At 42.3% G+C, this 21,658-nt stretch overlaps 1 protein-coding gene across 2 annotated transcripts in view; it reads right to left on the reverse strand.

Moving 5' to 3' along the window:
• The window catches only part of fbn1 (fibrillin 1), a 91,718-nt gene that overhangs the window by 53,317 nt on the left and 16,743 nt on the right, over positions 1 to 21,658 (reverse strand). For both annotated transcript variants that reach the window (XM_037794321.1, XM_037794312.1), the window contains exons 8-22: positions 14,962 to 15,159; positions 13,863 to 13,988; positions 11,880 to 12,005; positions 10,627 to 10,779; positions 10,238 to 10,513; positions 8,424 to 8,573; positions 8,205 to 8,324; positions 7,991 to 8,116; positions 6,008 to 6,130; positions 3,874 to 3,996; positions 2,494 to 2,646; positions 1,741 to 1,794; positions 926 to 1,051; positions 693 to 818; positions 441 to 560 (exon numbers count right to left, since the gene is read on the reverse strand). In XM_037794321.1, coding sequence (XP_037650249.1) covers positions 441 to 560; positions 693 to 818; positions 926 to 1,051; positions 1,741 to 1,794; positions 2,494 to 2,646; positions 3,874 to 3,996; positions 6,008 to 6,130; positions 7,991 to 8,116; positions 8,205 to 8,324; positions 8,424 to 8,573; positions 10,238 to 10,513; positions 10,627 to 10,779; positions 11,880 to 12,005; positions 13,863 to 13,988; positions 14,962 to 15,159 — 2,100 coding nt within the window. The remainder of the gene's footprint in view (positions 1 to 440; positions 561 to 692; positions 819 to 925; positions 1,052 to 1,740; positions 1,795 to 2,493; positions 2,647 to 3,873; positions 3,997 to 6,007; positions 6,131 to 7,990; positions 8,117 to 8,204; positions 8,325 to 8,423; positions 8,574 to 10,237; positions 10,514 to 10,626; positions 10,780 to 11,879; positions 12,006 to 13,862; positions 13,989 to 14,961; positions 15,160 to 21,658) is intronic.

Consider the following 21,658-nt stretch of genomic DNA (forward strand, 5'->3'; position numbering starts at 1 on the left):
TGTTCTTTCCACAATGTTGTCAGACACTTATAATAGCAATCTGAGCCTGTCAGTGGCAAAAACAAGCACTTTAAGTGGATGTAACGTTACACAGACGCAGCTCACTTGCCCTTACAGCTCATTTTGCAGCTGCTGGTTACAGCGTTCTCCCACAATACTGGACCAATTTCAAAAATCGCTGTCCCCATTAGTCACTAATACACAAAAGCATGGGAAAATAGGGTCCAGGTTGAAAAATACAGAAGTTACCCTTTAAACGATATTGAACTATTTTTAATACTTGATACTATCAAATAACGATAGCTTTCAATAAATCAAAGTGTGGGTTTCTTTCACATATTTTCTTTTATTATTTTTTATGTTGAACAAATAAACATTTTGCCAATTAAAGTACTGTTTTGTTAACGATATCAAATTAAAAAAACATGATGCTCACTTACCTATACATTCCAGCCCAGAGCTGTCCAGAGAACTGCCGATTGAACACAAACACACAAAAGACCCGTGGCTGTTCCTACAATCTCCATTAACACAGGGGCTAGACAGACACTCATCCACATCTGTGGGAGACAAAAACAAACACCAGATTTTTCTTTTTTTTCACATTGGCCATCTCTTATCAATCTGATATAGCAGACATGGTACATGCAGTCATGAAGTGTACAGTACGATAGAATGAATGAGTATCTGACCCTCGCAGACGTCTGTGTCAGGATCAAAGTGGTATCCTTTGGGACACTGACAGGTGAAACTGCCTGGTGTGTTCCTGCACAGACCGTTTTCACACAGCAGCCTGTTCATCAGACACTCGTCGATATCTGAGGAAAAACACATACACACATGATGACTTTCCTCACACTGGCTTTTCATATGATATACTTTATCTTTTATTTTTTAAGAGGACATTATAGAGCAGTGAACCTACCGACACAGTTTTTGCCCGACAGGTCTACCTCAAAGCCTTCATTGCAGGTGCATTTGTATGTCCTCAACATATTCTCACACACCCCATTCTGGCAGATGTCGTGGTCGAGGGCGCACTCGTTAATATCTGAGAAGACAAAGAATAACCTGTTGAACATCACAGTAGGAAAAAACTCCTAAGTACTAACCACATTTACTTTATATGGCTCTGTTTGGCTTCTGCAAGCTCTCTGTTTTAAAGAGGACCTATTATGCTTTTGTGCTTTTTCCTTTTCCTTTAGTGTGTTATATTGTTTTTTTGTGCATGTAAAAGGTCTGCAAAGTTACAAAACCTGAAGACCACGCCAAAGGGAGTTACTCTCCCCCACAGAAACACTGCTCCTGAACTGCCTGAAACACCTTGATTGAAGTCCCGCCTTTTCTTCCGTAACCTGGTGATGTCACCAAGTAACACATTTGCATAATACCTGCCATCGGCTAGTTTGGCACACCGTCAAACAAAGCTAGTTAGAGAGGAGATGGAGTCCAAAGAGTTTGGTTCGGTTGACCAATCACAACAGAGTGTGCCAGCTGACCAATCAGAGCAGACTGGACTATTCGGGAGGGCAGTAGGAGCTCAAACAGAGCGTTTCAGACAGAGGGTGAAAATCGGTGCTGCAGCACAGCCAGTATGAGAAAAGTAAAGTGTTTTTTGAACATTAAAGCATGTAAACATGTTCTAGTAGAAACCTAAAATACAAGTATGCACCTGAAAATTAGCAAAATAGGTCCTCTTTAATATCAATGAAACACACAAGATGAGCTTGCATTCGTTACCTCTTGCATCGCCGCTTATGCCAATGCCACTGGGGCACAGGGCCAGGAACTCAGCTGCAACAAAACAAACAGCACAGTTTGGTTAGTAAAAAGAAAAAATAACAGTGTTTGAGAAAATATCACATTTGCCAAAATCCAAGAAATCTCAAAGCGTAACATTTAAAACCATGTAATTATCTAGTTCCATGCTTTCTCATTTAGCCAAGATGTATATAAAACCGTCTCCTTAATGTGGTGCAGCTCTGGCGTCTTTTGATAGAGAAACTTTAATTGGCAGGACTAATGAGAAGTGACTGGATGATGTGTGTGTGTGTGTGTGCGTGTGTGTGTGTGTGTGTGTGTGTGTGTGTGGAGGCTGTCAATGTCTCCTTACTGTGTCTGTCAAACAACTTAGCCGTGACTTCATCACCACTATTTTGTCACTTATGAAATAAATGCTGGTATGTCAGAGCAGACGAAACATTACTTCTGGTCATCCTGACTTTGACAGGTGTGTTTTGAATTAAACATAAGCTGTGTGTGTGTGTGTGTGTGTGCGTGTGTGTGAGTGTGTGCGTGTGTGTGTGCGTGTGTGTGTGTGTGTGTGTGTGTATGTGTGTGTGTGTGTGTGTGTGTGTGTGTGTGTGTGTGTGTGTGCGTGCGTGCGTGCGTGCGTGTGTGTGTGTGTGTGTGTGTGTGTGTGTGTGCGTGTGTGTCAGGCGGCAGGAGGTGGCTCCATATGTGTAAAGGGTGGAGTGATTTGAGTATCTGTACCAGAGCTTTGTGGTGGACAGGGTTGGCAGGGCTCTCCGTAGGCGTACTCGGTGCTGGCACAGCAGCACTCCGACTTGGTCACAGCTCCAAATAAAGGCCTAACACACTGCCCCCGCTTGTACCCACCATAACACGAACTGCGCATATGTGTATCTGTTTCGGACGACAAAAAAAAACAAGAGTGTGGGAAACAGAGATGAGGCAAGAGATCTGGAAAGAGGGAAAGAGAGAGAAAGGGAGGCGAGAGTCCATAGCTCCAATAAACAACAACACTGGCAAAACAAATGGTTGTTCTCTCTCCATAATATCCAGGGATTTGAGGCATTCTCCTGCGCTGATATCATCCAGACGAAAAACTCACCCGGACCGAACAACAGCATTTCAACACTTCCTACACAATACACAAGGAAATGTCATTTGGAGGAATACACTGTAGGAATGTTGAAAATAAAGGCATAAACAGATCTGCTCTCTGACTGCCAGTCCAGGGGATGGGAGCAGGAAAACATTTATCAACACATGCTCATTAATGACAGCGAGCACATGTGTTTGCAACAGGATGAGTTGTTGCTAAGGTTTATTACAATGTGATTATTCTCTGCTTTATCAAATTTTTCAAAGCGGTTTTGCTTATTTTATCACTCGACTGGAAAATATTTGTGTTGTGGTCATTCTGGTTAAAATGTGTTGACAGTTGTGAGATTAATCCTTAAAAAGTAAGCTCATTCTGAGCTCTCAGTGGCTAAGAAAAGTGGGAACAACATTGTGATAAAAGATTTGTGGGATACTGTGGAATAGTATTACAATAGAATAATAGTGGAATACATCCATGGTGGAAACGCGAGTTCCAGCCGGGCGGAGTTTGTTGTGTTGGAGTACTTTCTGTACTTAGTGTTATCTAAAAGGCTTTCAATGTCATGGCTGAATATTTAGATGGTTATTGCCGTTTTATTGCTCTGTAGGGCCCTTTCCATAATGTTGTCAGACAATTATAATAACAATCTGAGCCTGCCAGTGGCAAAAACAAGCACTTTTAGTGAACGTAACATTCACTTGCTCACTTCGCAGCTCGTTTCCCTCAATACTGGACCACTTTCAAAAATTGTTGTCCCCATTAGTCAGTTAGACACAAAAACATGAAAATAGGGTCAAGGTTGAAAAATACCGAAGTTAATCTTTAAGCATATGTGCTGGTAGGAAACTGCTGGAATCACCAATTATTTCCCAAAGTAGTCAATGAACTTCTTAAACAGACACATTGTAAAAAATAAAACTGAAAAAGTTGATTTTCATCTTCTCTGTGCAGCAACAGAGAACTTTTAGAGAAGTTTCAGCCTGACTCAAACAAGGAGACACATGCCGGATATAACATTTACTCACCGACACACACCCGTCCATCCAGGCCCACTGCCATCCCAGCCATGCACTCACAGCGGAAGGATCCCTCCGTGTTGACGCAGTGGCCGTTCATACACATGCCTGGAGTCTCACACTCGTCAATGTCTAGAAACAGACACAGCAAACATCATTTGTTGACATACTTTTCTTCACAAAATAAATGGTCAGAGGCTCTAGAAGGAAATAAACCAATTTCCTGCTTAAACATTATTAAAGTCATCAGATTCTTGAATCATTAGAAAAAAATTGAGCCAAAACTGCTGCACACTTTCAGTTTTATGACCTCAGCTAAGAAAACATTCTGTTCCTTCCCCTTGATCCCATCAGCGTATTACAATAATTATCATAATGAGCGTAAACAATGACATGGCATGCACACATAAGTATGTGTGTGTTCTGTCTGGGTGTGTTGGGGAATAGGCAGACTGCAGATAGAAATGATGAGGCCCCAGGGCCCCTTTAGACTACACATTTCATTAATGACTGCATACATCAGCACACTTCACCCACACCCTACTCTCCTATTTATTTATTCTGCTCTGACTTAACCAGGTCAGTGTCTCTGAGATCAAACGTCTGTATCTGAAGCCCTGTGGAGCAAAACGGCTGCAAAAGACTGTTCTTTACGGGGCATTTGTTGACTAGTTGGAGCTTTATGGTACCTATTTTAAACATTACATAATTTTTTTTTTCTTTATTTGGGATCACATTACAGCAGCAGTTCACACAGTCATCTTTACTTTACTACTTTTACAGAATGATCCATCTTTTCAGCTTTTTACAGTGTAAATATAAAACACAGAAATGGAACATGGGGTGTTTTTCATTTGAGATAAAGAAAAAATAAATAAATAGGGCTGTCAAAATGAACGCGATAATAACGAGTTAAGCTAAAGTGAACGCTCCAAAACTTACACTAAATTTTGGTGAGGAAAAACTGTCATGGCCATTTTCAAAGGGGTCCCTTGACCTCTGACCTCAAGATATGTGAATGTAAATGGGTTCTGTGGGTACCCACGAGTCTCCCCTTTACAGACATGCCCACTTTATGATAATCACATGCAGTTTGGGGCAAGTCATAGTCAAGTCAGCACACTGACACACTGACAGCTGTTGTTGCCTGTTGGGCTGCAGTTTGCCATGTTATGATTTGATCATATTTTTTATGCTAAATGCAGTACCTGTGAGGGTTTCTGGACAATATCTGTCATTGATTTGTGTTGTTAATTGATTTCCAATAATAAATATATACATACATTTGCATAAAGCAGCATATTTGCCCACTCCCTCGTTGATAAGAGTATTAAATACTTGACAAATTTCCCTTTACGGTACATTCTGAATAGATAAAAAATGTGTGATTAATTTGTGATTAACTGTGGACAATCATGCAATTAATCGCGACAAAAAATTTTAATCGATTGACAGCCCTAGAAATGAATACACAAATTTAAACGAAAGAAGGGTGTTTCTGGGAAATACCCACTTTCCACTCCCAAATTTCTGCAAATTTAGCTTCCTGAAGCCTCATGGAGAAGGTGATTCTTTCCATTATAAAAATGTCATAAATTATATCACACCAGTCTTCTATAGATGGGGTGTCTGGTTTAAGCCATTGTTTTGTAATTGCTTTTCTAGCAGCTACCTGTTGAATGTACTCCAAATAGGAGTTCATTACATTAATTTAAACTCTAAGCTTCCATACAGCTTCTGATGACAAAATGGTGGATCGATTCTTATGTGACTCTCAAGTTTGCGTCTCCTAATCAAACCAGTGCTTATTGTGGCATGTTGTCGATTTCAGGAGAAAGCCAAATCTTTTTTCTCTTTGCATTGAATGGATTTATGGGAAGGCTGTCTGATGGAATCTCAAAACAGGCGGGTCCCAACAATCTGCATGTCCAGCTGGCCTGCCAGGATGCTGAGGGGGTTTTCCAGGCTTTTAGGGGGATTTTTGGCTTGTTTGCTAAGAACCACTAACATGCCAGAAAGGAGGCCACCTTCCAAGCTAGCTGAAAATGCAGGTCAGAAGAACAACAGTATCTTCTGGAAGACAGTTAGATTATCATGTAGAGGTGTGATTGTAATAATCTGTGGTTCTTTCTGACAAACACACCTATACACATGCGTCCACTGGTGTCCAGCAGGAATCCAGGTTTACAGATGCATTTGAAGCTGCCGTCTTCATTGATACACAGTCCGTTGAGGCACATGTTCCTGATCAGACACTCGTCCTGGTCTATGGATCAACAGAAAACAAATAGATAGCTTGATGGCATTTAGTGCACCAAAGAAAGATTGGGTGGTTAAAGGCACAAACATGATTTAGCCCATTAACAACACATTTCATACACTTTACATTATCACTGACCAGAGATAAACTACATTCTAGCTGACAATCAGACTGTAATAGAGCTTGCTTGCTTTAATCAAAGTTATGTTGTTGCTGTTTAACAATCCAGGCAAGCAGAGGCTATATTTGATACGATATGATACGATACGATACGATACGATACGATACGATACGATACGATACGATACGATACGATACGATACGATACGATACGATACGAAAATCCAAAAGACAAACACTAAGCAAACATAGAAATCAGGAAATTTTGGACAACATTTTTTGCTTTTGAGCAGCCAACTCCTGAATTTTGGATCTTGGAGCATGCTTGAACAGAACAACAGGCAGGTAATGCACTCCATGTCAATAGTATAATTTTACAAGAGATTTGACTAGTGTACTGTTTTACCTAAACAACATTTTGGACTTGCATTGGAAGGCTTTATTGCTGCTTTAGGATTTTTCTCCACCATTGGAAGAGCCAGAAAAAAAATCTACTAACTAACTACCTATCTAACTACCATACTATTTAGTATGCCAGAAAACGATTTAGTATGTCAAATACATAGTATGCAAAATGCAGTATGCCAAAAATACCAGGATGTCCTACTACATCCGGTCGCATTTTGCAGTATGCAAGCCAGCATGCTTTTCTGACTATTCTGACCCACAATCCTCAGTGCGGCAGATATATGAGCAAGAGGGTCAAAGTTCACAGCGCACTGTTATAACGAAGTAGTATGTCCAAATTGTATGCATACTGCATGCAACAGTACATACTTTGTGAGTGCAGCTGCAGTACGTACTAAAAGTAAAAAGAAAAAGTATGCGATTTGGAACGTAGCCCAGGTCTTGCTGAATGGTTAAATTGATGACAGACATTGCCTCTTTTGAAGCTCTAATTGCAAGGACTAATAATTACCAAGGGAAGTTTTATGAAGTTTAGTCTAAGTTTATAAAGGAAGGAACCTAATGTACGTATTGATAAATGGTGCCTCCTTATTTTATATATTTTTTTAATTCTATTTTTCACCTAGTCTCCACATCTCACTTTTTGTAAATTTTTTACTGTACTTGTGTGCCCAGATTTATTTTGTTTTGTTTTCTTCCATATATTTTGTCATTCATTTTTGATTGATCTACTGTAGCAACTGGTTTTGTGTGCCATTAGGTTTATATGTATTGAAAAATACAAAATGTAATTACAAATGAAAGGGGGATTTGATATTATGAAATGGGGATAATGGCGCACATTTTCAGACAGTCTGTCCTGGAAGGTGTTTATAGGGAGGTTCCAAAGCTATTTGACCAGTTCCAGTTCTGATGAGGTATACTGACCCCTTTAATGGCAGCAAGAGGTTTTCCTGCAATGGACTACCTATCTAAATCAAGTTTGCGAGACTTGCAAGACTTTATAGCAAACTAAAGTGAATGGAAACAAATGGATGCCTGCAAGGTAAGAGAAGTAAATATTATTAATATGGAGTCCTTTGGAAAAAGGTTGGTAGTAATATAAAATGTACATATTTTGTAGTTAATGGGCTGCAACACACAAAACCACCAGCGTGATAATTTAAAATGACGTCTATTACGGCACATGCCTCCAACAGGCATTGGTATTAAATCACCACCTCCACCAGATCCACGGTCCATTAAACATAAACATTACGCATACTGTGGTTTTTAACAGAAAACTACCCTTTAAAAATATCTCAACTCTATAAATGCAGATGTCAGAACTTGACAGACCTTGACAGTTTTTGCCATCCACTGAAATGTCGAATCCAGCGTTGCAGACACAGTGGAAGCTGCCCACAGTGTTCACACAGCGGCCGTTGTTGCAGATACGACCGTTGGCCACACACTCATCCAGATCTGGCAGAAATAAACAGACAGCACGGTAAACACATACATCCTCTTCAGTGTATGTGTGCACATGTGTGTGGGTGTGTGTATGTGTAACCTCGGCACTCTGTCCTGGTTGCTGTAGTCTGGAATCCAGCAGGACACTGACAGATGTAAGACCCAGGGGTGTTCACACAATCTCCGTGTGCACACGGGCTTCTCTCACATTCATCTTCATCTGGAGAACAAATACAAAGCTCATAAACCTTCTTCACCTTCGTACAACTCCAGTTTGATGCTCGAGAAACTTTTTCCTCTCACTCTGTCAGGGACTTACCGAAGCACTCTCCTCTTCCATTCACCTTGAAGCCCATGTTGCACTCGCAGCGATACCCAGTGCCCGGCATGGGGACGCACCTGCCATTCAGGCAGAGGTTGCGGAAGGCCTGGCACATGTTGGTGATGTTCTGGGTTTGGATACCCCCACCTGACGGAAACATTCACACAAAGAAAATGCTATAATGAAAAACAACATTTTTTTTTTCATCTTAATTTGTAAGATATTTGGTCAACAGAAATTGCACATACAGTATGACCAAACAAAACACTGAAGGAAACGTAACATCTCAACTGCTTGCAAAATTTCATTCAAGCATGTAGTCTTGCATTGCCAGACTTACAGTATCTTCACACTACATTTGCACTGTATACTTAAGTCTAGCAGGACCCACTATCATCCTCATTAAAGCAAAAAAAGCTCTGAGTTGTTTAAATTTCTTAAGAGAAGCCTAAACTCTGCCAAGCCCCCCTGCAAAACAGTTCCGGAGGAAATGTTATTGCGGAAGATTTTGCCTAAATAAACCCTTGACATGGTCTGGTCCGCAAACACGCCAGAATGTTTTTTTTCAAATAGGACATTTTCTGCACGAATACTTTGGATATGTTTACGGCAATACCCAGATGAAACAAGCAGTCCTGCGTCAGTGCACAATTAGAGTCTTAGTCAAAATTTTCCCATCATTAACATGTAGCTTGTTAGCCGGAGGGCGTGGGTGGCGATTACTCAAAACTGGGATTTTTGAACATGGCAACACAAGACCCGTGGGAGCAGAGCATTGCACATCCACTGAGTCAGACCAGAAAGTATGAGTTGTAAGCCACCATGGCACACGTCAACTTAAAGACATGCCATGAACGTGAACCAAGATCACATTCTCACTCCCAACTCGTCAAGTACTTGGTCAATTACGCTACAAGTCCACCGGGTCTGGCGAGGACGCTAGGGGATGTGCTGCTCCACTCAACTGGCCGTTCAAGCGGTGACGTACCCTATCGCTGAATGCACGTAATTGGTCTGTGGTTTTCTGCTTGCTGTTTCAAACAGGTAACAACATGGCGGCCTGCTCATAAACGTTCTGTTGTTCTGTCTAAATAAATGAAAACATTTGAGGAACAGGCTATGCCACTGCTGAATCACTTTAGAACTAGATCGCCTAAATTCACAGCTTGGTCCAAGTTTCGTGAGCCACACGCGTCGTGCTGGACAGGTTCATTTCCATAAAGTTGAGATTTTTCAACTTTATGCAAATACAGACCCTCTCCAACTCGCCGCAACACTTCCACCATGCACTGGGCGACTGCTTCTCCTGTTTTCCTTAGGAAATGAATGGAAAGCGTTGAGCCGCCCTCCGTCACCGGATCTGGTGGAAATGCTCCGTTAAGGACTTTAGTCAACACAGCCACTTAGTTAGGGTTAGGAAAAGGTCGTGGTTGAGGTTAACGTCACTGACTAGCGACTCACGTGATTCACAGGACTGACGATACTAACACAACTGACATGACAAAATAAGTCAATGTTACTTTTAGTTTCAGTATAGGCCACGAACAGTGGTCTCCTGGTTGAAAGACTTGTGTGTTTGTTTGATGCATACACCACCCCTCCCGCCCACCCAAAATGGACTCTCGCGTAATTAAACCCACGTCAATTGCTATGGCCGTCGAAGATTGCCATGGGTGGGTTTACTTTGGAGGTAGTTGAAAGCCTGACGTGTCGGTGTCCGATGCCGAGGGGCACTTAACAAGCGGTGGTACTTGATGAGTTGGGAGTGAGACCGGGTTAGAACCAAACAAAAGCAGAAAGCAGGAGCATACCTGGTTGAGGCAGTAAAGGTAGTTGTCCAGGATATGGATATTGTGGGATCTGGCCTGGACCGTGTCCAGGAATGGGTACTTGGCCAGGGACATGGCCAGGTCCCTGGATGGGAATTTGACCAGGATACACAGGTATCTGGCCAGGGCCTTGGCCAGGAGTTTGACCTGGATATGGAACTGGGTAGATGCCGGGTAGGTCAGGACTCCCTGGGACACGACCAGGTATCACCCCTCCACCACCATCAGGTATCTGGATGCACAGTCTCTGATACTCCTCTAAAATGAACACATGGGAAAAACAACAGGAGGTTAGCTCTGTGATGTTGAAACATGGAGACATACAGATGAGAACAAGAAATTTAAAGCCATGTGATGGTGAGTGACCCCACCTGTTCCACGAATGGGGCACATTTCAGGGGCGGACCCATCAGACCAGCAGCGTCCGCTATCACAGCAGCACTGCATTTTGCTCAACAGCTGTGAGTTTTGGTTGGCGCAGCGCCCGTTGAGCAGGCTAGCGTAGCAGTACCCGCCGCGAGCATCTGTGGGAAACAACACAGCATGAAGTATGGAATATGGCATGTGTTGTCTGCATGTTGAGCAAATTGGCAGGAGAACAATCAAAAAGTAATCGGCATTGCTTCAGATTTTCCATCATTTGGACGATGGAGGCCACTTCCAATAGTCATCACTTCCTATTTATGAGAACCTTTCCTGCATCCTGCAGTTTCTGGCACTGAGCACCAGCATGACTAACACTCAGGTTCCCTATTAACATAAATATATCATGTCTTGTTTCACACCCACCCCATCCAGCGTATTCACATGGAGAAACTGACAGGCTACACTACTGATTGCTTGGTTAAGTTCGACAAGATTTCAGGCAAGCGCAGAGTTGGTTGGAGGAAAAACAGTTAGGCCCTTCAGGGGTCGGAGTACACGTTGCTGCATGGGAAACAGACTCAATTGTTTGGCGCAACAGTTTTCTGGAGCAAAAGACTGGAGACATTCCTTCCTCACAAACATCCTCTCCTGGGGGGGTAATCTGAGCGCGTGTTTGCATATGTTTGCGTGCGAATGCATGTGTGTATACATGCATGTGTGAGTATGTGCGTGTACATCTAATGGACTATTCTGACCCAAACTCCTCCCTCGTCTGTTTTGGGTCAAACTGAGCTGAACTTGCGAGCTTAACAGGCTTTTCTGGTGTGTGTGAGAGAGACTGTTATCAGCCTCCCAGCATGCACAAACTGACAGACAGACGCACACTTCACTTCTTCCAACTGTGATGTCAACTAACACCTGAGCACGAGAGGAATTCATTTGACTCCTCTCATCTCGTCTCCTCCTCAGTTTAAAGAGAATATAGCTCATTGTTGTGGAACTAGAAACAAGTGACTACTGACCTAAATTCTACCAGCTGGAATGTTTTGGACAGATTTCAGTTCTTTCTGCGCTCAGTGCCAGGCATAAAGGGAGAAAATGGGGTGGAAAAAGGAAAGAGAAAGAGGCGGTACCTTTTTTGCTCTAACTGCTTTGTCTCATATTTCATCTATCCTAGTAACAATGAACCAAAGCAAATACAATGCAGTCGATTATCCTTTGATTAGAGGTGTGACAGCCAGTGTGACAGACGACTCACCTATACACTTGGATCCGTCCAAAGAGGTGTAATATCCCTGGGGACACTTGCAGAAGTAGCTGCCAGCAGTATTAGAGCATTCACCTACACCGCAGAGACCTTGAATATTTGAACACTCGTCCAGATCTACAGAGAGCAGAGGAGAGGAGAGGAGAGGAGAGGAGAGGAGAGGAAACTATCAAGTTTGTCTCAAAACATCTTAGATTGCTTCCTGTTTGCTAAAAACGGCACAGTAATCAAAACTTTTGCTGAAAGTGATTAAACTGAAAAGTAACTTGAAATGTGAATGTCTTCAAGAGTGACTAGAGCACATGTTGGCAATGACAATGGAAATACGGCATTGTCACAGGATATTAAATCCAGGGGCCTCTGTAGCTGCTCTTCCGTTAGCACCATTGCACAAAATACACTGTAACTTAGACCCCTTTGAAATGTCTTTTACACAGTCCAGAAGTTTTCCGGTAATTATTTCTGGGCATATAAAAGCACATATTTTACTCTGCAAATGAGTGCCACAAAAAGCTTGCTCAGTCTGTTTCACTAGAGTTAAAGTTGGTCTGGAAATTGTCATATTCAGGTCTTAATGAGCCAGTGTTCTTTAAAGGCCGACTGTGGGTATTTACGTGTGGAGGAACAGAAGAGATGCAGAGAGGAAGCCACAATTATAAAGTACGAAAAGAGCGTGATCTAATAATTCTGTAAACCAGTCTGAGGTTGATAATTAGAATCCCCCGCTGAGATAAAAACATCTTTTATTCACTGACTGTCTCTCGATTCATGTCGTGCATTTACATCCCTGACTGTGAAGCTGTTTAAAGTGAAACTACAAGTTAGCATTTAGGTAAAATGCCAAATGGCATGGAGAAGAGTCATATGTCAGCGAAGTAACTCAGCTCCTTTATTACCGTTTGCATACTGGTTTTTGGAAGTTATACAGGTCATAATTCCCTCTTTATTATCTTATTTATTTTGCTGTGAAAACATCTCCTTCAAACAACTGGATTTATTCAAGTTTCTCATCAAAAACTACATTTTACAAGATTACATTTGAATACATCTTGATAACGTTGGAATTTACCTTCGCCCAATACTAACTAATGGACGAGAGCTACAGTAGTTAACGTTAGATGTTAGCAGCCAGTAAGCAGCACAGTCCTACACGGAGTTAAATAGCTAACGTTAACTAGCTCTTGTCCTGCCAATTTAAACACAGATTCGTTGTTCGCAATGTAGTATCATCAGAGAAAAAATAGGGTCCGTCCCCTGGACGCGTCAATAGTGACTTTACTGCATCACAAACACATTTCCTATTGCCCCCCGGACGGCAGGACGGCGTTAGTCTTGAGCCCTAATGGTACCTACGGTAGCTGCGGTACTGTAGAAAAACGAGTACCGTCACGTTTTCAGAATTTTGGCATCGACTTGGTACCAAACTATCGGTTCTCATGACATCACTAATGTGAATTATACAAGAATGTTTACATTTACTAACGTTAGCTAACATTGGCCACCATAAGTAGGTTGTAGAAACAAATCCCCTCAGAGTGTAGAGGATTTAGCAATGGTGCGTTTATTGTTCATGAATTCAACTTTTCATTTGTAAGAGGAAAGAAGTTATTTTGTCTTTCAAAAATTACATAGTCTCTCTTTAACACATGTATAATGGGAGAAAAGCCTCTTTCAAGCCTCACAATTAAGTGTGAAACAGGATTACTGAGAGAAAAGCTGAGTGCTGCTTTGGTTTAATTTAACACATTTCAAGGGAAGGGCAAAGTGGCTTATGTGTGGTCTTTCCCCACAAAGTAATAATCAGAACACCACAACTGAGGTGAAGTTAACCACATCTAGACGGATGTGGCTTTTAATTCTACTTTCACATTGTCAATAAGGGTTATTTCTTTTAGCCTACTCTGTCATTCAAACTAACACTGACAGTCAGACATTTCACAGTTTTAAGGTGATGGCTTCGAGCTTGATTCTTACCGTCACATTTCTGTGAGACCTCGTTGAACTTGTGCCCAGCGGGGCATTTACATTCAAAGGATCCCACCGTGTTGATGCAGTTTCCTCCTTGACAGATGCCAGGGATGGCCTGGCACTCATCCACATCTGCACATACATAGCATACAATTAATACACACTCTAACACACACACATGGGCATACATTCCTTTAATGTACAAAACAAGAAACACAGAGATGGTAAAATAAAGTCAGTACAGGCGTAAGAGGGCAACAAACACACAAATCTGCACACACCTGGATGTGCATGGATTAAAACTGGGTCTGTTTTAACAGTCTGGCTCTGACTTTGCTGCGATCGTCAGAGTGACAAGGCAAAAAGAAAAAAGAGAGAGAGAGGAATGTCTCCTGCAGCAGGAACAGAAATTGAAGCCAGGTCAACCAAGGAAGAGAAAGAAATACAGGAAGGACAGGCCTACAGTCAAACAGAAGGTTACGGTTGTGATCACATACAATGACTAATGTATATGAAGATTTGTTTGAGACACGATGTTGATCTAGAGCATTGGGTTAAGTCCATCACATTACATTGATGATTAAATGAAATTCATTTAATGAATTTGACAGATTAAAATGTAGGTCTTAGGCTGAAAACCTCCAGGAGGCTGTGACCTGATGCAGTCTCAGAGCGCTCCATGTTGCTCTGGGTCCTGGCTCAGGTCCGCCTCCCCTGCAGAGGTTCTGATGTTGTTGGGTCTGGAGCAGACAGGCAGAGGGCCGTCTTGCCAGAAATGAGCTCTCCCACGTGGCACCGCCACTGACCCGTGTTACTGACTCTGACAGTCCCGCCACAGCGGGCGTCTGCGGGCATTCCATACACATGTGGGAGGCACTGCCACCCACCCCAATTTAACCCAATTAGAACTAATCCTTTGGAGAGGGGATGATGGGTAGAGATGAGGGGACGACAGAGGGAGAGGGGCGAAGGCAGACAAGGAGGGAGAAGGAGTTAAAACGGGCACTTTCCTCAAAGAAGGAGAGGGGAGGGAGGGTGACAGAGAGACAAAAAAAAACAGACAAAAACAGAAAAAGAGACAGAGACACTGAGGAACAGACTTTACCTTGGCACGCCCCGGTGCGGTGGTTTGGTATGAACCCTCTTCGGCAGGGGTGAGGCTGGGCTGGGCACATCTCACAGGGGTGACCCCACGCCCGTCCCACTGTGGCGCAGCACAAAGTCTTTGTGCACACAATGCCTGTGAGCTGGCCTTGACACATCTGGTTATGCACAGAGGCGAAGCACGGCCCAGTGCGGTAGTCTGCAGAGGCAAAGCAGGAGTTTGTTTTTTCAGATACTGAACTTTGATTTTTTATTTTCAGCACAAACGCAATGCAAAACAGCAAAGTTTGGCTGCCAGTCGAACACGTGAATAGAAATAGAAATTTGAAAATAAAAACTTTTGTTTGAAGTCTGTTAGATTTAAAAAATCCCAAACTGTTAATTTGTGAAACATTTTAACCAAAACTGTGATAAAAAAAGCTAAAGTATATAATGCTGAAAAACGTAGAACTTTAACGTGATCCTGTCTGGCATATACAGACAGAAACACTCAAACTGCAATTTTGCATGACATCTACAACTCACTCACATTATATGTGATGAAAGTGCTGCAGAGCGGACAGTAACACACTCCATAAAGAATGCATTGTCTGTTTCTTCCTGGCATTTTAATCGGTCTGGCTCTCAGGTGCATTGTACGTGCATGTGTGTGTGTGTGTGTGTGTGTGTGTGTGCGTGTGTGCGTGTGTGTGTGTGTGTGTGTGTGTGTGTGTGTGTGTGTGTGTGCGTGCGTGTGCGTGTGCGTGTGCGTGCGTGTGTGCGTGTGTGTGTGTGTGTGTGATAGAAAAGTAGAGATAGGGAAAGGGTCTGGAAAACCTTTTAAAGTTGTGTGGGCGGCTGTGGAGAGTAATAGAAACGAGCTAGAATAAGCAAAGACACACAGACAATGAAAAATCAGTCTGGTGCACATGTTATAATCCGTTACTTTAGTTACCTGTATTGTGTTTGTGTCTTTAAGGCATTATGGCACATTCACTGTGTAGTGTGCTGCTTTTTATAATTTTTCTAGTAATCTAGGGAATAGGTCATCATCCATAAAGCCGACTGAGGTTGACTGATGGGGCGTGTCTGTGGAACACAGTAGGTGATTTCCACACTAGCCACAGCAGCCTAGAATTAAAACTAAATAGTTTATAACAAATATGAGCTCAAGAGTGTGAAGAAAGTCCCTCCTTCGAGGTTCTTCACCTCTCCTCCCCTTCAAACTGGCTTAATCCTCATTCCCTTGATCCCACTGCTTGCATGCATGTATCCCCTCACTTCATCCTCTCTCCAAACACCACTCCTTAGTTGCAAACTCCCCGCGGATTTAACGAAAATCAGCAAATCTTATCAGGTGAAGGATTGGGAGATGGCGAAACAGAGATAGGGACAGAGAGAAAGAGAGAGGGAAAACTCATCCCTCCCAAAAGAATCTGGCCGAGATCCAAAAGCAAAAATCATTTCCACATTTCACGGCAGACAACAGACAGCGAGAGGAAAGAGGGAGACCAGTTCCAACAGCGCAGTCGTTTAAAACAAACGAGACATTGTGCGTTTCCCGTGTGGACCGGGGCCCAGCCCAGACCCCGTCACGTGCACCACAGCCTCCACGGTCTCTCTGCCTCTGGCACCAGCGCTGTGTGAAACAGAACTGGGTCATCTCTCCTTCGCTTTCTCACTCCCTCCTGCTCATGCTCCACTGGAGACCAAATGCTTTTGATACTTAGTCTACTTCTTCGTCCACCCAGCGGTGGAAGTACATTTACTCAAGTACAGTTTTGAGTATTTCCATTTTGGGCAACCTCTACACCATGACACGAGGGAAATATTGTACTTATTAATCCGCTACTACATCAATTTGAGAGCTACCAGAAAGTTAGTACTTGCTACTTTGAGGATTAAGTTGCATGTTAAACCCAAGTTAAACTCAGATCATATGATGCATTGTAACAGAACTATCTAAAACATATAGTACTAGTACAACAAGTTTGACATGGCACCAGCTGGACCAGCTACAACAATGAAGGAGTAGTTTAACATTTTGGGGAATACGCTTCTTCTTCTTCTTCTTCTTCTTCTTCTTACCGAGACTTAGATGACAGTAAATGAAGCTACCTCCAGCAGCCGGTTAGGTGAGCATACAGTAGCATAAAGACTGGAAACAGCTTGCCTGGCTCTGTCTAAAGGTCAGTCTGTCCTAAATAGACCTTCACATAACCCCTCCGTAAAACCGCAACCTGTTGTTTTTACACTTCAGGTTTTCCTAACAATTAAACAAACAAGATAACGCGCTAATTAGTGAAACTAGTGGTGCAGGTGGGTAGATTTTGTTACTTTCAGACAGCACCAGGCCAGGGTTGCCAAATCTTTTCCAATGAAAGTAGCTAGCACTTAAAATCGCCAGATGACATCATACACTCATTTGCATATTGGTGACGCCATCGTGCATCATTTGCGTAAAGCTTAGTGGTTGTGTCGGCTGACTGCCTGCCTGTGCACGACATGGTGCACGGCATGGTGCACGGCATGGTGCACGGCACAAAAGGAGAGGGAGAGACCCCTTGCTGTTGGTAGAAGGGCCGTGGACTGTGATTACTCTGAGCAGCATGCATGGGAAGGAATTACTACAGCGACAAAGAGGCCAAGTTGGCAACACTGTGCCAGCCTAGCCGTTGCTAAACTAAGTTTCATATCTAACAGACAGATATGAGAGTGGCTTCATTCTTCTTGATCTCTGGGCAAGAAAGCTAATGATTGTCTCCTAAGTAATTTTACTTTAAATCAAGGATGCACCGATACCGATACCGGATCGGATATCGGTCCGATACTGACTCAACGGGTGATAATGGGTTTTGTTTTGACCAATTGTTGCTGCATTAAAAGGTTTACCTCTGAATTGTAATTCCTGTTAATTTTTCAGACAAAGTTGCTGGTGTACGATTTATTATTTTAATAATAAATATCAATTCAGTGAATTTATATCTATGTATCTATTTCTTACATTTTGTTTTATGAAGTTAGGAAAGTAAAGTTTAAGTCAAGCCTGATGTTTCTTTATACATAAAAGAATGATCCCAGTCACTTCTACACAGTGTGGCGTCGGTACTCGGTATTGGCCGATACCCAAAACCCAAGTATCGCTATCGGTATCGGGACTGAAAAAGTTGAATCGGTGCATCCCTACTTTAAATGCTTGAATACAGCTGTAATGGAAGATTTTAACATTGTTGTATTTGTACTTCTCACATAACTCTGAAGGATCTGAAGACTTCTTCCACCACTGCTTTCAACGACATTCAGCTTTGAGACAACAAACCCAACCAGTTGCCAGGTATCTTCTGTATCTACTTAAAGCCCACATTATGTGCCTTACTTTCAAAAAGAAAGCAATACACCGTATATAGGAAAAAGCAATTACAGAAACTATGGAAAGTTTCTACATGGCGCCCATATAAGTACAGCAGACTGTGTAAAGAACTCAAGTTTCTCTTTTCATCAGATAAAGGTTTATGTGTTATTACTGTCGGGCTGCCACACATAATCCGTCTGACATAATACCTGCTCATTACAGCTGTTAGTGGAGGGGAGTAAACACTGAAAACACAAAGATCTGAGCATGAAATAAAGCAAATATAAAGGGCAGCACTTAGGCAGTCAGCTGAGGTAAATAGGGAGAGGCGAACAGCTGTAGGGTGAAAGTGGTGTCATTTCATCTGTCATCTTACTGTCTTTCTGTGAACTGCATACAGCTGGGGGATCCACCCATGTCCTGTACATCTGGGAGCAATCACACGTGTTCACACACAAACACACTCAAACACACACACACACACACACACACAGAATCTCAGCCAACGTCCCAGCCCCTCATCCGCAGTCTAGCCAGAGATGATCTCAAACCAGACCAAAACTTACAAAAATGCTGCTCTTGTTTTTGCTTTATTGCTCTACTTTTGGAAACATGTTTGCATATTATGGTAGCCGCTTCAGTAAATCTTAATGTGGGAGTTTGTTTTGACCCTCATTTGCAGGCGATTTCATGTCTGTGCGGATGTTCAGTAAGTTTTGCAACACAATAGAAATGCTGACTTCCTCAATGACCGGTGAGTTTATGCACAACAACAGCCTTGGTGTGAACAGGAGGGAAGCCTGCCGGGAAGTGGGTCAAAAGAATTTCCTGGATTAACTCCAAAGTGTTTGTACACACAAACAAAAATCCATCCACCTATTCCATGTCCACCCTTCCCCAATCTACCTCCTTGCAGATGGTGCTCACAGCATCCCTTACATGCCTTAACATATGCGTAATCTGTGCGTCCGTGTGTGCATGTTTGTGTGTGTTTCCATGGGGTCTTATATCTGGGTGGGGCCTTCCCTATTGGCTCGTCAGCAGATTTCTCCATCCTCCCAGGACTAACAAGTTGAGCACGCACTCAAACACACACACATACAGACACACACACTTATCTATCTACTGAGGTTTGCATTGGGCTAGAACAGATCCTGATAGGGGAAAGTCAGTGAGGCATTAAGAGACAAGAGAGCCCCTCAGCTGACTGACCGACTTCCCTGTTGTGCTCTGACTGCTGACTTGTTGACTCACGTGTTACCATGTTTCCAGCCTTTCACCACCATCCCAAGTGAACTCAATGGCGTCACACCGAAAGCTCGACTTTATTGCCCCGTAGCTAAACGACTCTGCAGCAGGAGCAAAGAGCCCTGCGTGCGATCAGCAGCAGCGCGGCTGGATCTCACCAATCCCACATTCCGACCTAAATCACATTTGTAACCAACAAAGAGCACGTTGACGTACCAGGCTGCATTTTCACTGCAGTCAGCTGTGCCTGGTGGTGAGACCACTGGTCAGCAGATCACCAGTCACTTTGGCAGCACACAGCCCAAAGTCACACAGCTCTGCAGCAGTGATGTGTTCATGTTGAGCCCTGATTGCACCAGGGTCTTTCCACATCCAAGAGAGGCCTGAGTGCAGCTACTTCTCCCCTGGTCAGATCACGTGTTTGTGAGGAACCTTGTGTCCTTGCTAATGTGATAAGATCAAGCCATAGTGGGGCACGGTTCTGTAAATTGCATTAAAAGCAGTGTGGGGTTGTGCATGTGCACATGGATGTGCTTGTGTTTGTGTGAGAGCACAATGGCTTTCTCTTGGGAGGTGATGGACACGAGCCAAGGAAATTCCAATGAAAGTAACTCAATCCAAAACGCCACTGTATCCATTGGCCTACTTTCTTTACCTCTCTTGGTGTAACCAAATGCAAGATGAAGATCCAAATAACTGATCAATTTATTGGGATGCAAATACTGATTATTTTCACTGCTGATCAATCTGTTGATAACTGTTTTGATTAATAAGTAGGGCTGTCAAAGTTAATGCAATAATAACGCAATTTTGTTTTAACGCCACTAATTTCTTTAACGTATTAACGCAACTTGCAATTTTTAAGTTGTAGCAGGCTCAGTTTTAAAGCTAGAGTGAAAATACCACCACATGAAACTATAAAACCTAAGGAATCCATTGGGACCAACCATGTCATACTAGCTTGTCCAAACTTACACTAAATTTTAGCAAGGACAAACTGGCATGTCCATTTTCAAAGGGGTCCCTTGACCTCTGACCTCAAGATATGTGAATGAAAATGGGTTCTATGGGTACCCACGAGTCTCCCCTTTACAGACATGCCCACTTAATGATAATCACATGCAGTTTGGGGCAAGTCATAGTCAAGTCAGCACACTGACACACTGACAGCTGTTGTTGCCTGTTGGACTGCAGTTTGCCATGTTATGATTTGAGCATATTTTTTATGCTAAATGCAGTACCTGTGAGGGTTTCTGGACAATATTTGTCATTGTTTTGTGCTAATTGATTTACAATAATAAATATATACATACATTTGCTTAAAGCAAGCATATTTGCCCACTCCCATGTTGTTAAGAGTATTAAATACTTGACAAATCTCCCTTTAAGGTTCATTTTGAACAAATAAAAAAGTATGATTAGTTTGCGATTAACCATGATTAACTATGGACAATCATGTGATTAATCGCGATTAAATATTTAAATTGATTGATAGCCCTTTTGATAAGTCAATAAAATCAGACAAAATCGTAAATAATGCCCATCACAAGTACCCAGAGCTAAACATGACATCTTCAAATAGCTTGATTTGTCCAACAAACAGAACAAAACCTAAATATATTCAATTAAGAATGATACAAAACAGAAAAAGCAGCACATTCCTACTTTTGAGAAACTGGAAGCAGAAAATATTTGTCATTTTTACTAAATAAATGACCTAAACGAATAATCAATTACCAAACTATTTTTGACTAATTATCTGTCAATCATCTAAGCACCATATACTGTATATGCTGTATACTATACTGTATATATATATATATATATATATATATATATATATATACATATAGAAATATATTTGAGAATTATAATAACACCCTGCACTGGCCAGTTCTCATGGAAACACCAACAAACAATGACACACCTCAATTCAGCACAATGAACTGATGGAAGTTGGTCTCCAAGCAGCTGTTCCCAGACACACACAAACACAAAAACACAACAAACAATCACTGTCACTATAGCAGACAAGAAAGTACCATTCATAAAGCAGCAGCCGGTTTGCATGTTTGTCACCTCACATGGCAAATCCAAGTTTTAAAACCAGATGTACTCA

This window comes from Sebastes umbrosus, chromosome 2, assembly GCF_015220745.1.
Source record: "Sebastes umbrosus isolate fSebUmb1 chromosome 2, fSebUmb1.pri, whole genome shotgun sequence".
In the NCBI taxonomy this organism is placed as follows: Eukaryota; Metazoa; Chordata; class Actinopteri; order Perciformes; family Sebastidae; genus Sebastes; species Sebastes umbrosus.